At 43.6% G+C, this 15,612-nt stretch overlaps 1 protein-coding gene across 3 annotated transcripts in view; it reads right to left on the bottom strand.

Annotated features, from left to right (window-relative positions):
• Positions 1-10,327: 10,327 nt before the first annotated feature.
• Positions 10,328-15,612, bottom strand: part of LOC132823307 (lateral signaling target protein 2 homolog) — a 56,428-nt gene continuing 51,143 nt past the window's right edge. For all 3 annotated transcript variants that reach the window (XM_060836975.1, XM_060836974.1, XM_060836976.1), the window contains one exon: positions 10,328-12,545. In XM_060836975.1, coding sequence (XP_060692958.1) covers positions 12,414-12,545 — 132 coding nt within the window. In that variant the 3' untranslated portion in view covers positions 10,328-12,413. The remainder of the gene's footprint in view (positions 12,546-15,612) is intronic.

Raw genomic sequence — 15,612 nt, 5'->3', positions numbered from 1 at the left:
TCAAATCAAATTTGGACAGTGAGGAAGTTGTCAAAATTGGGATAAATTACTGAGTTATCTTCCACAAGAAAATTAAAATAACCTGAAAGACTTATTAATATCAGATGGGGAGATACGCGGAAATAAACTGGGAAGTTCGAGCCTGATTGTGCATGATGTAGAGATTGGAAATGCCGTTCTGATTAAGCAACAAGCTAATAGGCATAACTTTTTAAAGTTGGCACAGGGTCAGAAGGAGAGAGAATGCATGCTCCAAGGTGGTCTATCGAAGTGAGTTACAGTGACTGGAGCTCACGCATAATAATGGTGCCAAAGACAGATTGTACCCAACGGTTATGTGTGGACTATCGTAAAGTCAACGCAGTTACAAAGACTGATGCATATCCAATTCCCCACGGCTGGAGGACTGTGTTGAAAAAGTGGGACAAGTAACTTACATTTCTAAGTTGGACTTACTCAAAGGTTACTAGTAAGTAACTCTGTCAGAGAGCAAAGGTGATTTCAGCTTTCGTAACACCAAATGGAAGATGTCAGTTCAAAATCATGGCATTTGGTATGAAAAATGCTCCACCCACATTTCAGAGACTGACTAATAATGTCGTTGCTGGATTATCCAACTGTCTGGTGTATATTGATGACCTGGTGATTTTTAGTCACTCAGGGAAAGAACATTTACAGCATTTGTTGGACTTGTTCGACTTCACAAGTCAGGCTTGGTGGTAAACCAAGCTAGAAGTGATGTTGCCAAAGCCCAAGTCATCTTCCTGGACCAGTTGTTGGACATGGACAAACAACCCCACATGTAACGAAAACAAAAATTTTCCACACCGATGAAAAAACCAGTACTACGTTTCCTGGGGTTGAGTGAATTTTCCCGAAAGTTTGTGCCGAACTTTAGCAGTGTGGTTGCTCCTCTCACCGAATTGTTAAAAAAGGTCAGGAAGTTTCAGTGTACAGCAGACTGTCAGAAGGCATTTGACTGCCTAAAAGTTGTGTTAACTACTGCTCCAGCATTAGCCACACGTGAAGCCTTTCAGGGTGGCTAACGATGCCAGTGATGTGGGTGTCAGAATGTTCTTCCTTTCACAGAAAGAAAGAATATTAAACAGTTTCTTCCAATGCGCATCCAAAGAGGGGAGATTTAGAAGACCCAAGAGGAGGGACACCGGATCCAACTTAACCACCATTCCCAAAACCTCTTCCAAACACATGCTATGGCGTCCCAACACCTACAAACCTTTCGCGTGACCACAAGCAATGAGTAAGAGTACCAACATCTGGTTTACATTGGCAATGCTCCTGTCTTAGATTTCCAATGCCAGATGAGGCCTGTAGAGTATCTTCAGTTGCACAGCCTGCGTCCTGTTACAAATCAAAATCTTCCTTAGGTTTTCCCAAATATCCTCCCACACCTCTGACTAGATTTCCACCCCTAATTCCCAAGTCCTGGTTCTGCACAGCCATTCAATGTTCTTTGAAACATTACTTCTTAACAAGTGATAAAGGGTACTGACCGAGTGAGTACCCGTAGATCGGAGTACTCTCTTCTCTGTATCTGACTTATAGTGACTAACCATCAATGTAATCTTTTTCTGTATAAAATCCCTAACCTGGAAGTAACAAAAGAGATTTTTCCTAGCTTGTTCATATGTCTAACTCAGCTGTTGGAAAGACATCATGATCTCCCCGTCAAATACATCTCCCAAACTGGAGGCTCCCCTCAAGACCTGGAACTGAAAGCCAGAGTCCATCGACCCCAACCAGAATCCTAACCTTCACACTATGGGAGTGAAAGGGGATTAGATTAGATTAGATTACTTACAGTGTGGAAACAGGCCCTTCGGCCCAACAAGTCCACACCGACCCGCCGAAGCGCAACCCACCCATACCCCTACATTATCCCTTACCCCTTACCACTATGGGCAATTTAGAATGGCCAATTCACCTGACCCGCACATCTTTGGACTGTGGGAGGAAACCGGAGCACCCGGAGGAAACCCACGCAGACACGGGGAGAACGTGCAAACTCCACACAGTCAGTCGCCTGAGTCGGGAATTGAACCCGGGTCTCCAGGCGCTGTGAGGCAGCAGTGCTAACCACTGTGCCACATGTTTTATGTAAGTTGCCCTCACCATAACCGCATCATTCTCCCCACTTTAACTGTGTTCAGGACACTGAGGTTTCTGCAATGGTCCACAAACAACAAATTGATGAGGGGGTGTTTTGCCTGGGAGGCCTCAATATCCAACCACCTTGCCCACGGATCCTGGCAGGCCCAGCCAGCCACATAGGACAGGAAGGAACTCAACTGATATTTCTTAAAGTCTGGGAATTCCAAACCTCCCATTCCCTGTGCAAGCTGCAATTTACCCAACTTAATAAGAGGCCATCTATGATTCCAGATGAAAGATTCGAGCCAGCTGTTACACCTCTGTAGTGCTTGCCTCAGCAGCAAAGGGAGCATTCGCATGGGATATAATAAGCGAAAAAGAATATTCATTTTAACCAGAGCTATTCTACCCAATGCAAATATCGGAAGATCCTCCCAGCCCCAAAGATCCTGCCTTATTTACTCTAGCAACTGCTCGAAGTTAGCTTTATATAAATGATCAAAGGCCGGGGTGATAAAATACCTAACTACAGGAAACCTTCCTGTGACCACCTGAAAGGGAAATGGGTTCCATCCCCAAGACTGGATATTCTAGTAAGGCCCCCCACAGGCATGGCCTCCAACTTCGTAAAATTAATTTTATACCCTGGGAACAAAACAATAGATTAATCACCAACCCAACCTTCACTCCCAGCACCTTCCCCTGCAACTGTAAGAAACGCGAAACTTACGGCCATACCTCCCCCATCCCACCTCCCCCCTCACTTCCCTCCAAGGCCCCAAGGGATCCTTCCATATCCGTCACAAATTCACCTGCACCTCCACACACATCATTTACTGCATCCGCTGCACCCGATGTGGCCTCCTCTACATTGGGGGGAACAGGCCGCCTACTTGCGGAACATTTCAGAGGACACCTCTGGGACACCCGCACCAACCAACCCAACCACCCCGTGGCTGAACACATTAACTCCCCCTCCCACTCTGCCAAGGACATGCAGGTCCTTGGCCTCCTCCATCGCCAGACCATAGCAACACGACGGCTGGAGGAAGAGCGCCTCATCTTCCGCCTAGGAACCCTCCAACCACACGGGATGAATGCAGATTTCTCCAGCTTCCTCATTTCCCCTCCCCCCACCTTATCTCAGTCTCAACCCTTGGACTCAGTACCGTCTTCTTGACCTGCAATCTTCTTACCAACCTCTCCGGCCCCACCCCCTCTCCGGCCTATCACCCTCACCTTAACCTCCTTCCACCTATCGCATTCCCAACACCCCTCCCCCAAGTCCCTCCTCCCTACCTTTTATCTTAGCCTGCTTGGCACACCTTCCTCATTTCTGAAGAAGGGCTTATGCCCAAAATGTTGATTCTCCTGCTCCTTGGATGCTGCCTGACTTGCTGCGCTTTTCCAGCAACACATTTTTCAAATAGATTAATCACTTGATATCTGTGTCCCATTTAATACTTCGGATCAGTTTAAAAATAAGAACGTCATCCACCTCGAGGGTAATCTTATGCCTGCCTGATCCTATCTCCAGGGCAATTATTTTGGGATCCCAAATGGCCTTCACCAGCGGCTCAATCACCAATATCAATAATAGTGGTGAGAGGGGGCACCCCTTGTTGGTTGCCTCTGCTGATACTTTGCTTTCAGGTCACTATATAACCCTGCCACCCACCTGGCAAAAACCCCAAGACCATCCCGCTCCAGAACATAACAAAGATACGGCCACTCCGCCTGGTCAAACGTTTTCTCTGCAGCCAGGGAGACTGCCAAGCTCAGAATCGACCTTTGCTGGCATACCTGGACCATGTTTAATTCTCTAATATTATTGACAGACCTATGACCCTTAACAAAACCTGTCTGGTTCGCTTTTACCATGAAAGGCAAAATCCTCTCCAACTTTGATGCCAGCATTTTTGACAGAATTTTAAAACCCACATTCAGTAAGGATTTGGGCCTGTATGTAGTGTAATCCTCTGGGGCTTTTCCTTTCTTAAGAATAAGAGAAATATTTGCTTCTCTCAAAGATGTTGGGAAACAGTCCTGACTGTATGTGTAGTTGTAAATATCCAAGAGTGACCCAGCCAACATGTCTATAAACTCTTGATAAAACTCCCTTTGAAATCCTTCTGGGCTGAGCGCTTTACCACTCTGGAGCAGCCTCACCACCTCCTATTTCCTGGATTGTCAGGGGGCCATTCAGAAAGGGTGACTGCTCTGAAGTTACACCCGGGAGGTCCAGAGTCTTAAAAAAAGGATTCCATCTTCATCAGTCTGTCCTCACAGCCCTTCAACCGGTATAGCTCAGGTAAAACTTTCTAAATGCTGCATTAATCTTTTTGGCATTGCAATTAAGAGTCCCAGCACCTTCTCTAATGGATGTAATAGACTGAGGGGCATTCTTCTTTCTGGTCAGGTATGCTGAATTTCTACCCAGTTTATCACTGTACTCGAATAACCTCTGTTTCACGAAAGAGATTTCCCTCGTTATTGCCTGGGTGAGTGCAGCATTCAAAGTAGCCCTGAGGGTTTTAATCTGCTGCAATTTGGTTACGGACAGTCTGTCGAAGTATGCTAACTCAGCTGCCTTCAGTAAACGCTGCTGCTCTCCCCTCTGCTGCTTCCAGGTCGCTGAGTAAGCAATAATCAAACCCTGTGCATAGGCCTTGGCAGTCTCCCAGAGCACTGATTAATTTGGCTATGGCCAGTAATCCATGTCCCAAAAGATGTTAAATTCCAGTGAAAAATATTCTACAAAATCGCTATCTTTCAAGAGGGCAGGATCCATGCGCCAGTGCCAGGAGCCCGTCCTGCCAGTGCTGGCCTTGACCTCCATGTACCCTGCCACATGATCAGAAATGGCTATGTTCCCGATTCTGCAAGACAGCATCGAATTCAAGGTGGTCAATAGGACAAAATCATGTCACTTTTGGTGGAGCATTTATGTGAATTAGAGAAATAGGTGAAATCCCTACCTTTGAGGTGAAGATATCTGCACACATCCACCAACCCCAGCTCCCTGTTCAGGTTCACCAACTGCCTGGATTACGGGGGCATACCTGCAAGACCCCTAGGCATCTTGCCCACTTTGGGGTCAATAATACGATTAAAGTCTCCCCCTATAGTTGTATGGTGCGCCCCAAGGGCTATCAACCTGGAAAGCGCATCTGTTAAAAATTTGAGGGGGTGTGCCAGGGGGCAATATACATTAAGAATCCTGTATTCCTCTCCATGTATTAAAGCTTTAAGAGTTATAAATTGCCCATATTCATCCTTAATTTGGTCTAACATTTCAAATGGGAGATTCTTCCGATGACAATAGCAACTCCTCTACTTTTCACCTTAAAGGATGAGAAAAACACCTGTCCGAACCCTCCCTACTGCAACCTCAAATGCTCCTTATCAATTAAATGTCTTGCACCAAAACTACATCGACCCTCTCTTTTTTTTAAGGCTTGACAGTATCTTTTTTCTCTTAATTGGTGAATGACTCCCCTTAACATTCCAGGTGCACCATTTAAACGAATGGCTAGCTATAACCGTCTGAAACAGTCTGTGAACCCCCATTGCTCCAAGAAGCTGTCCAGCTGGCCTTCCCGTTCAGGAAGCCCCACCAGATGGATGTTCTTCCGCTGACCTCTATTTTCGAGGTTGCCAACCTGCTCCTCCAAGGCCAGACCCACTGTTCCAAAGCCTGTACCCGACCTGCCAAGGATTTTGCTGTGGTTTGGGAAGCCGCGGCCCATTGCTCCACCTCCAACACACTGCCCAAGACGTTGCATCTGCTGCTCGTGCTTCTGCAGCATGAAAGAGATCGGTTTGAGCCTGGCCCAGGTCTCCTCCATCAATGAGTCAATCTTCTCTTGGAGTTTCACAAACTCAGAGACCAGGCTCTGCTCCATAAGTAAATCCCCTGGGGTGATCACAGAGACCAAAGCTGTGGCCACGGCTGTGTCTGCTGTTGCGGGGGATGTCTCTGCTTGTTGCAATCCTCACACTCTCTTCCTTTTGGTCATTTCCTAACTGTTTTAAAGTGACACTGAACAATTCTTGGGGTTAAAAAAAATAGCTATTTCTACTACATTGGGTAGTAAAGAGAGGTTGAGTGCACCACTACAGCGATACAGTGGCTCAGTGGTTAGCACGACTGCCTCACAGCATCAGGGACCTGGGTTCAATTCCAGCCTCGGGTGACTGACTGTGTAGAGTTTGCACATTCTCCCCGTGTCTGTGTGGGTTTCCTCCCACAGTCCAAAGATGTGCAGGTCAGGTGAATTGGCTATTCTAAATCGCCCATAGTGTTAGGTGCATTAGTCAGAGGGAAATGGGTCTGGGTGGGTTACTCTTCGGAGGGTTGGTGTGGACTTGTTGGGCCGAATGGCCTGTTTCCACACTGTAGGGTATCTAAATCTAATCATTTTGTCTGGGTTCTGATGCAGAGCTCAGCAAGGGAGACCTACTGGGTCACCGCTCTCTAGAATCCCCAAGTATGCTATCTTAATGGTGACTGGACGGTGTTTTCGGGTCTCAAGGGGATATAGTTTAGGCTGGGACTCAATGAACTTGGTCTCACCTGATCGATATTGAAGGAAATTCTTGTCCAGGCAGGACTTGATCTTCGTGTGATGGTTTAAAAGCATTAAAGTAAACATGACAGCAGAGAGGTAAATATTGGTGTCAGTGGAAATCCGAACTGCCCATGCATGTCACAAAGAGGGAGTATACATGTGTGGAAAAGAAAGAAGCCAGACCAGAATTGGAGGGAAGTACAGTTGAGGTTCTTACTCGCCTGGACAACAATTAACATTTGCATAGCCCCCTTTATTATATTACAATGCCCAAATTATAGGAGCATTATCAAGCCAATTTTGACACCAGTTTTCTCCATAAAACTTTAGAAACCCACCCTTTGACATTGGCAGTCTTTCAGAACAGATTTTACTTGACCTAGTTCGTATTTTAAGATAATCATTTTTTTTTAAATTCCTACCAGAGGAAATAGTTCCTCTGTTTTGAATCCTTTTCATATTTATCAGCTTGAGCAGTTTACCCTTCGAGGGAGTACAAGCCAGATTCTTAAGGACCACGGGCGGCATGTGGCTTGATGTCAGACTTAAAAAGGAGGAGATTTATTTATTCAAGAATAAATAGGGTCAGGCTCACAAAGAGCCTGTTGTACTGTATTGTCAAATTCCTACTGGCAGTGCATTGGCGCAGGACTAAGTAGTGCCACCAACAGGACATCTGCATTTTCATTTTTTCAACATGGAGAAATTAATTTCATGACCATAACGGATAAATCCAGCTACCCAAAATCATTTATTGCCTGGATTAAAGCTATTCTGGGACCTAGGGACATTGGGGGATTAAATCATTATGGAAAATATACCTTGCAATATAGTTTTGCATTGAAAGCAACAGCAAGGTCACTCACACTGAAATGGAGTGAATCAGGCAGCAAGTATGCGTTATACATAATGGGTGCCTCTCCAAACAGAAGGCGCAGGATCCTCTTCTGCTTCATTTATGGTTACCATTTTTCAATTAAACTTTTTCAGTCTAATTTAAAAACATTACAACAGAGATTGTTCCAATGTAAGTGCACCATTTATTGGGGTAGAATGGAAGAGAGTGGTTTGTATCAAGTTATATAGTTCACTTCTGGCAGTCAAAAAAAAAAAAGAGGCAAATAGAACAGAAAAATACAGCGCAGTACAGGCCCTTTGGCCCTCGATGTTGCGCCGATCCAAGCCCACCTAACCTACACTAGCCCACTATCCTCCATATGCCTATCCAATGCCCGTTTAAGTGCCCATAAAGAGGGAGAGTCCACCACTGTTACTGGCAGGGCATTCCATGAACTCACGACTCGCTGAGTAAAGAATCTACCCCTAACATCTGTCCTATACCTACCACCCCTTAATTTAAAGCTATGCCCCCTCGTAATAGCTGACTCCATACGTGGAAAAAGGTTCTTATGGTCAACCCTATCTAAACCCCTAATCATCTTGTACACCTCTATCAAGTCACCCCTAAACCTTCTTTTCTCCAATGAAAACAGCCCAAGTGCCTCAGTCTTTCCTCATACGATTTTCCTACCATACCAGGCAACATCCTGGTAAACCTCCTCTGCACCCGTTCCAATGCCTCCACATCCTTCCTATAGTATGGCGACCAAAACTGCCCACAATACTCCAGATGCAACCGCACCAGAGTCTTATACAACTGCAACATGACCTCAGGACTCCGGAACTCAATTCCTCTACCAATAAAAGCCAGTAGGCCATATGCCTTCTTCACAGCACTATTTACCTGGGTGGCAACTTTCAGAGATCTGTGTACATGGACACCAAGATCCCTCTGTTCATCCACACTACCAAGTATCCAACCATTAGCCCAGTACTCCATCTTCTTGTTACTCTTACCAAAGTGAATCACTTCATACTTACCTACATTGAACTCCATTTGCCGCATTTCTGCCCAGCTCTGCAGCTTATCTATATCCCGCTGTAACCTGCCACATCCTTCCTCACTGTCAACAACTCCACAGACTTTCGTATCATCCGCAAATTTGCTCACCCAACCTTCTAGCCCCTCCTCCAGGGGATTTATAAAAATGACAAACAGCAATGGTCCCAAAACAGATCCTTGTGGAACACCGCTGGTAACTGCACTCTATGATGAACCTTTACCATCAACTACTACCCTCTGTCTTCTTCCAGCCAGCCAATTCCTAATCCAAACCTCCAAACGCACCCACAATGCCATATCTCCGTATTTTTTTGCAGTAGCCTACCATGGAGTACCTTATCAAACACCTTACTAAAATCCATATACACCACATCTACCATTTTACCCTCATCCACCTCCTTAGTCACCTTCTCAAAGAATTCAAATCAGGTTTGTGAGGCACGACCTGCCCTTCACAAAACCATGCTGACTATCCTTGATCACATTATTCCTATCCAGATGTTCATAAATCCTATCCCTTACAATTCTCTCTAAGACTTTGCCCACAACAGAAGTGAGACTCACCGACCTATAGTTACTAGGGTTATCCCTACTCTCCTGCTTGAACAAGGGAACCACATGTGCTATCCTCCAGTCTTCTGGCACTATTCCTGTAGACAACGAGGACATAAAAATCAAGGCCAATGGCTCTGCAATCTCCTCCCTTGCTTCCCAGAGAATCCTAGGATAAATGCCATCAGGCCCAGGGAACTTATCTATTCTCACCCTTTCCAGAATTTCCAACACCTCTTCCCTACACACCTCAAAGCCATCCACTCTAATTAATTGTGACTCAATATTCACATCGGCAACAATGTCCTGTTCCTGAGTGAATACTGACGAAAAGTATTCATTCAGTGTCTCTCCAATCTCTTCAGCCTCCAAGCACAACTTCCCACTACTATCCTTGACTGGACCTATTCCTACCCTAGCTATTCTTTTTAAAAAAAACTGTTCATTGTTTAGTTTGGGACTACAGTCAGCTTGGGTCTGTTTCAGCGCTGTATGACTATGACTATTTATGTCCTACCATCCCTAACTCTCACAAATTCAATGAGTAAATTCTATACATTATGTCACTAATAAATCTAAAATAAAACAAAAGCACCCTGAAGGTCACTTTGCATTTTTATTTTAAATCACTGACGATTCAGGAGTTATAGTTAACAAAAAAAAAAGTGGAGGTAAATGTCAAGCTAAAAATTCTTTTAAGTGAGCAGAATTAAATATTAAAATTGTCCATCAATTGATATGTTCAGTTTCTTCAGTTATAGTGTAGGTTTCAGTTGCTGTGGCAGTCACTACAGTTTACCTTTTGAAAATTTATAATTTCTTAGCTTGAAGACCACTGGATGGTTTTTCATTTGGATCATTGAAATTTTAATATATTACCCAGACTTGTGTCATGAGAGACATGGCTGTACACATTTGTGCATATTAAAGGAGGGAATATAATACTCCCATTTGAAGTAATCCCATAGTGAATTTATTAGACTAGGGGAAGCAATGGACCAAAAGGAAGGGATATCAATATTTGCAGAAGTGGCAAAGTGGAGGCTATTTCCCAAACATTTGAGTAATTACAATAAGTACTCAATCACATATTGAGGGAGTGGAGAGTTTACCCGAGAAACAGCTACCTTCATAACCAAGTCAACTTGAAGCAGAGACAAAAATGTTCCTGGATTTAGGAATCAATACATTCTCTTGTAACCCATTCAGTTTATTGTGCAAGATATTATATTTAAGATACATAACAGTATAACTTAATAATTATTCAGAAGATGATCAACCAACGTAACCGCAAATATAGTCATCTCCAAATGAAGTGCAAAGATCAGTGAAGTTGAAGGGAGGTAAACAATAGGGTGTTCCCTCAACCGACAGATTACACCATCTCAGAGCTGGCATTTTTCAGAAGATGATAGGAAATTGCATTACCTTCCTTTATAAAACTCAACATGTTAATTTAAGACCTGTTCCAATTGGACTAAGTAAGAAATCTAGACAAGACAATGGGGAATGTGTTTGGCTTCAAAAGAAGTCTGAAGATTACATGCCAATCACAGCTTTAAGTCAATTTAAATTTGTTTTGTGAGAACATTTAATTGCAATTTAGTAAATTTTCATTATCTGAAGGACTCCTAAGTGATAGCTTCCAAGGATTTAGGCGCAGAATTTCCATGGACTTTTCATGCAGAATATCCATTTTGTCATTTGTATGAAAGTGCATTTTTTCCTGTAAAACAAACATCAGCATACACGACAGAGTACCAAACAAAAGCCACAATCTGTACTTCAAGAAACATCCGTGTGCTGCAAATATAATTCCAATGTTAATACAGCATGGTTTTGCTTTTTGCTACATGGTACAGGAGGACACAAATATTAGATTGGGCATAAATATTAGATGAGTCAATGATCCGAAACATCATTGAAGAGTATAAGCTAAGGAAAATGTTGTTCAGCAATGTGTTCAACACAGATTTCTAAACTTAAGGTTTGAGTCAGATTCAGCCTCTATTTCACTTTAGAAAAATGGGCAAGCTTTCAAAAATACTGCTAACTAGCTCATAAACCATGACAATATATAACCCAAGATCTTTGTTATGTTTGCATCTATTCATAAATAGAATGTAAATACCATTCCCCAACTATCAATTAAAACATTGAAGAAACTATACTTGACAAAAAAAAAGTGATAATTATTTCAACAGAGGCTGAAATTATGAGCTGGTTATGGGTATTTTACTGGAAACATATACATTTAGTGATACACAAACAAAACAATTACCATATTTCCTGAACTATGTGCTAACCAATTCCAAGTGAAATTATGAGCAAAAGGAGTTCAAACCGTCTACCATTTCCTTGTGACTTCAATAAGCAGATGCTAGGAGTCAAAACTTAGCATTCCATTAATTTCCAAAACTAGGTTACTGAAATTTATGAAATTCCATAAGAGCAGCAACAACTTTGTGCAATTACGTCATTAACCAACATAAGCTTCAACACTGCTTCCTACAATTATAACCAAGATGTTGGGGCCACTTCTTCAGACATCAAACTGATTTTTGTTCCATGATGATATTAATCCTGAAGAGTCACACACAAACTTTTTTGGAGTATCAACATTTTTGTTCTCCAAATGCCAGCTTTTGTAGTACATAATTCTAAAGCAGTTTGCTAGAGTTGAGCAGTCCAGATTTCTTCAGTAGAATGGCAATAAACTGGTCTATCCAGATGATTAGTATTACAGGCTGCAGTATAAAAGTATCAAATGTGCCCTGGAACCTTCAAAATTTTACCCCTGTTTCTCAGCTTTGATACTGTTCATATATTACATGTATTTCAATTCCTTAGATCCTTGTGAGCAATTTACAGAAGCAAATTACATTAGTAAAAATTACAAAATTTAAAATCTGATAACCCCTACTGTAAAACCATACAAAAACATTGCTGATTACCTTTATCCAATCTGAAGGAATCATGGATGCAGTTATCATTAAAATAAACTTGAGTTACCAAGTACATCTTTTAGATTAGATGGTGATGCATAAATAATACACAATAAATGGTTGTTCTTTATAGATTTGCATTCGGATCAGAGTTAATATATTGAAATAGGACTACAGAGCTGGACGAGGGACTTTTGGATTTTGTACAGTCATGGTAATTGTGAAGATGGTTATCCTAGGAATCAAATTCCCAACATCAATCATTATCATTGGCTTGTTCTACTGGTCTCCTTGCATGTCTGTGGACACTCACTGGTCTTGGACTTCAGGTTAACACGTAGATGTACCGGAGTAGCAGGGACTCAGGTGAAACGTGTAACAGTGTGCGCAGACACGGACTGGCTTCATGTGTCCATACCAAGGTAGTGGTGCTGATTGGGAAGAACAGCGGGAACAAAAGATCTGAAACAAAAGAAAGTGGAAATTGAATATTTGCAGCACATTCTGACAGTGAATTCAATACTAAGGGGGTGATATTGTTCTCTCTGAACACTGTAAAGCTCTTCAATATGACCCAGACATTGCAAAGTATAGCAATTAAATACAAATTGCTTCAAATTGTATAAACACTATGATAAAGTATGAACAGAGACAAATTGACATAACATCTCAATTTATAAACTGCAACAGGTACACTAAAGAAGTCAGAATTAAAAGGTAAGCAATTACGGTATTCTGGTTTGGAGTCTGAAGATTAGTTTTTAACACTAACATTTATTGACATGTAATGTGTGTTTCTCGTACTTGTACACATTTACAAGATGGTTAGTGGGATTAGGGGATTGGTTAGCTCAGATGGCTGGCTGGTTAGTTTGTGATGGAATGTGATGCCAAATGTTTGGATCCAATTCCTGCACTGACTAAGGTTACCGTGAAGGACTCTTTCTCAATCTCTCCCCTTGCCCGAGACACAGTAACCCTTAGGTTGAACTGCCACCTGTTTCTCTATAATGAGAGAGAGTAGCCTTATGGTCTTGTAAGGCTGTGGCAACTTGATAAAAACAATGACTGCAGATGCTGGAAACCAGATTTTGGATCAGTGGTGCTGGAAGAGCACAGCAGTTCTGGCAGCATCCGAGGAGCAGTAAAATCAACGTTTCGGGCAAAAGCCCTTCATCAGGAATAAAGGCAGAGAGCCTGAAGCGTGAGGAGGGTGGGGGTGGGGGTGGGGAGAAAGTAGCATAGAGTACAATGGGTAAGTGGGGGAGGGGATGAAGGTGATAGGTCAGGGAGGAGAGGGTGGAGTGGATAGGTGGAAAAGGAGCTAGGCAGGTAGGGCAAGTCCGAACAAGCCATGGGGACAGTGCTGAGCTGGAAATTTGGAACTAGGGGGAGGTGGGGGAAGGGGAAATGAGGAAACTGTTGAAGTACACATTGATGCCCTGGGGTTGAAGTGTTCAGAGGCGGAAGATGAGGCGTTCCTCCTCCGGGCATCTGGTGGTGAGGGAGCGGCAGTGAAGGAGTCCCAGGACCTCCGTGTCCTTGGCAGAATGAGAGGGGGAGTTGAAGTGTTGGGCCACGGGACGGAGTGGTTGTTTGGTGCGGGTGTCCCGGAGATGTTCCCTAAAGCGCTCTGCTAGGAGGCGTCCAGTCTCCCCAATGTAGAGGAGACCACATTGATATCATTTATTGCATCTGTTGCTCCCAGTGGATGTGCAGGTAAAACTTTGATGGATGTGGAAGGCGCCTTTAGGGCCTTGGATGGAGGTGAGGGGGGGGGGGTGGGGGGGGTGTGGGCACAGGTTTTACAGTTCCTGCGGTGACAGGGGAAGGTGCCAGGATGGGAGGGTGGGTTGTAGGGGGGCGTAGACCTGACCAGGTAGTCACGGAGGGATCAGTCTTTGCGGAAGGTGGAAAGGGGTGGGGAGGGAAACATATCCCTGGTGGGGTCTTTTTGGAGGTGGCGGAAATGGCGGATGATTTGGTTTATGCGAAGGTTGGTAGGGTGGAAGGTGAGCACCAGGGGCGTTCTGTGACCTTACTTTAGAATTAAAATTAGCTTTGTCACACGTATTCACAGGAGCACAGTGAAAAGTTTACAAGTCACCATTTATGACACCATCTGAGGTAGAGGTACCGAGGTACAGATTCTTAAGGAAAAAGTAAAATAGAAAAATAAAGGAAATAAACAGTTCAGAATAAAAAGTCCTTCCACCCCAGTCCACACCAGGCTTCACCTCAAGGTTGAGAGGCTGCTCTGGAATTATCAAAGCAAAAAGTACATGCTGAGGGCATGCTGGGCCAGGAGTCCAGAATTAAAGGTTAGGATATTCAACAAGGTTCCTCATGGTAGGCTGGTTAGCAAGGTTACATCACACAGAATACAGGGAGAACTAACCATTTGGACACAGAACTGGCTCAAAAAAAGGTAGAAGACATAGGGTGGTGGTGCAGAGCTGCTTTTCAGAATGGAGGCCTGTGACCAGTGGTGTGCCACAAGGATAGGTGCTGGGTTCACTGCTTTTTATCATCTTATATAAAGGATTTGGATATAAAATAGGGGGTATGGTTAGTAAGTTTGTACATGACACCAAAATTGGATGTGTAGTGGACAGTGAAGGAGGTTACCTCAAATTACAATGGGATCTTGATCAGATAGACCAATGGGCTGAGTGGCAGATGGAGTTTAATTTAGATAAATGTGAGATGCTGCATTTTGGGAAAGTAAATCAGGGCAGGACTTCTAATCTTAGTGGTAAGATCCTGGGGAGTGTTGCTGAACAAAGAGACCTTGGGAGTGCAGCTTCATAGTTCCTTGAAAGTGGAGTAACAGGTAGATAGGATAGTGAAGGCAGCATTTAGTATGCTTTCCTTTATTGGTCAGTGCATGGAGTACAGGAGTTGTGGCTATGCAGGGCATTGGTTAGGCCAACTTTGGAATTCTGCTTTCCATTCTGGTCTCCCTGCTACAGGGAGGATGTTCTGAAACTTGAAAGGGTTCATAAAAGGACTACAAAGATCCTGTCAGGAGTTGGAGCTCTTGGGAGAGGTTGATTCGGCTGGAGTGGTTTTCCCTGGAGCATCTGAGGCTTATGGGTGACCTCAGAGGTTGAGAAAATCATGACGGGCATGGATAGGTAAATAGACAAAGGCTTTTCCCTGGGGTGGAGGAGTCCAGAACTAGAGGGGCATAGGTTTAAGGTGAGAAGGGAAAGATTTAAAAAAGGTATCTAAGAGGCAACTTTTTCACACAGAGGGTGATGCGTGTATGGAATGAGCTGCCAGAGGGAGTGGTAGAGGCTGATACAATTGCAGCATTTAAAAGGCATCTGGATGGGTTAATAAATAGCAAGGGTTTGAGAGATATATGGGCCAACTGGGACTAGATTTATTTAGGATATCTGGTTGGCATGGACGAGTTGGACTGAAGAGTCTGTTTCTGTGCTGTACATCTAAGACTATGACCATGTTGCTGACAAGGAGAGAGGAATTAAAAAAGATAAAAAAAAAAGAAACTGGCAGAGCAGAC

This window comes from Hemiscyllium ocellatum, chromosome 16 (assembly GCF_020745735.1).
Source record: "Hemiscyllium ocellatum isolate sHemOce1 chromosome 16, sHemOce1.pat.X.cur, whole genome shotgun sequence".
NCBI lineage: Eukaryota > Metazoa > Chordata > Chondrichthyes > Orectolobiformes > Hemiscylliidae > Hemiscyllium > Hemiscyllium ocellatum.
Note: the sequence above shows the minus strand (reverse complement) of the source record. Positions and strands in the feature narration are given on the sequence as shown.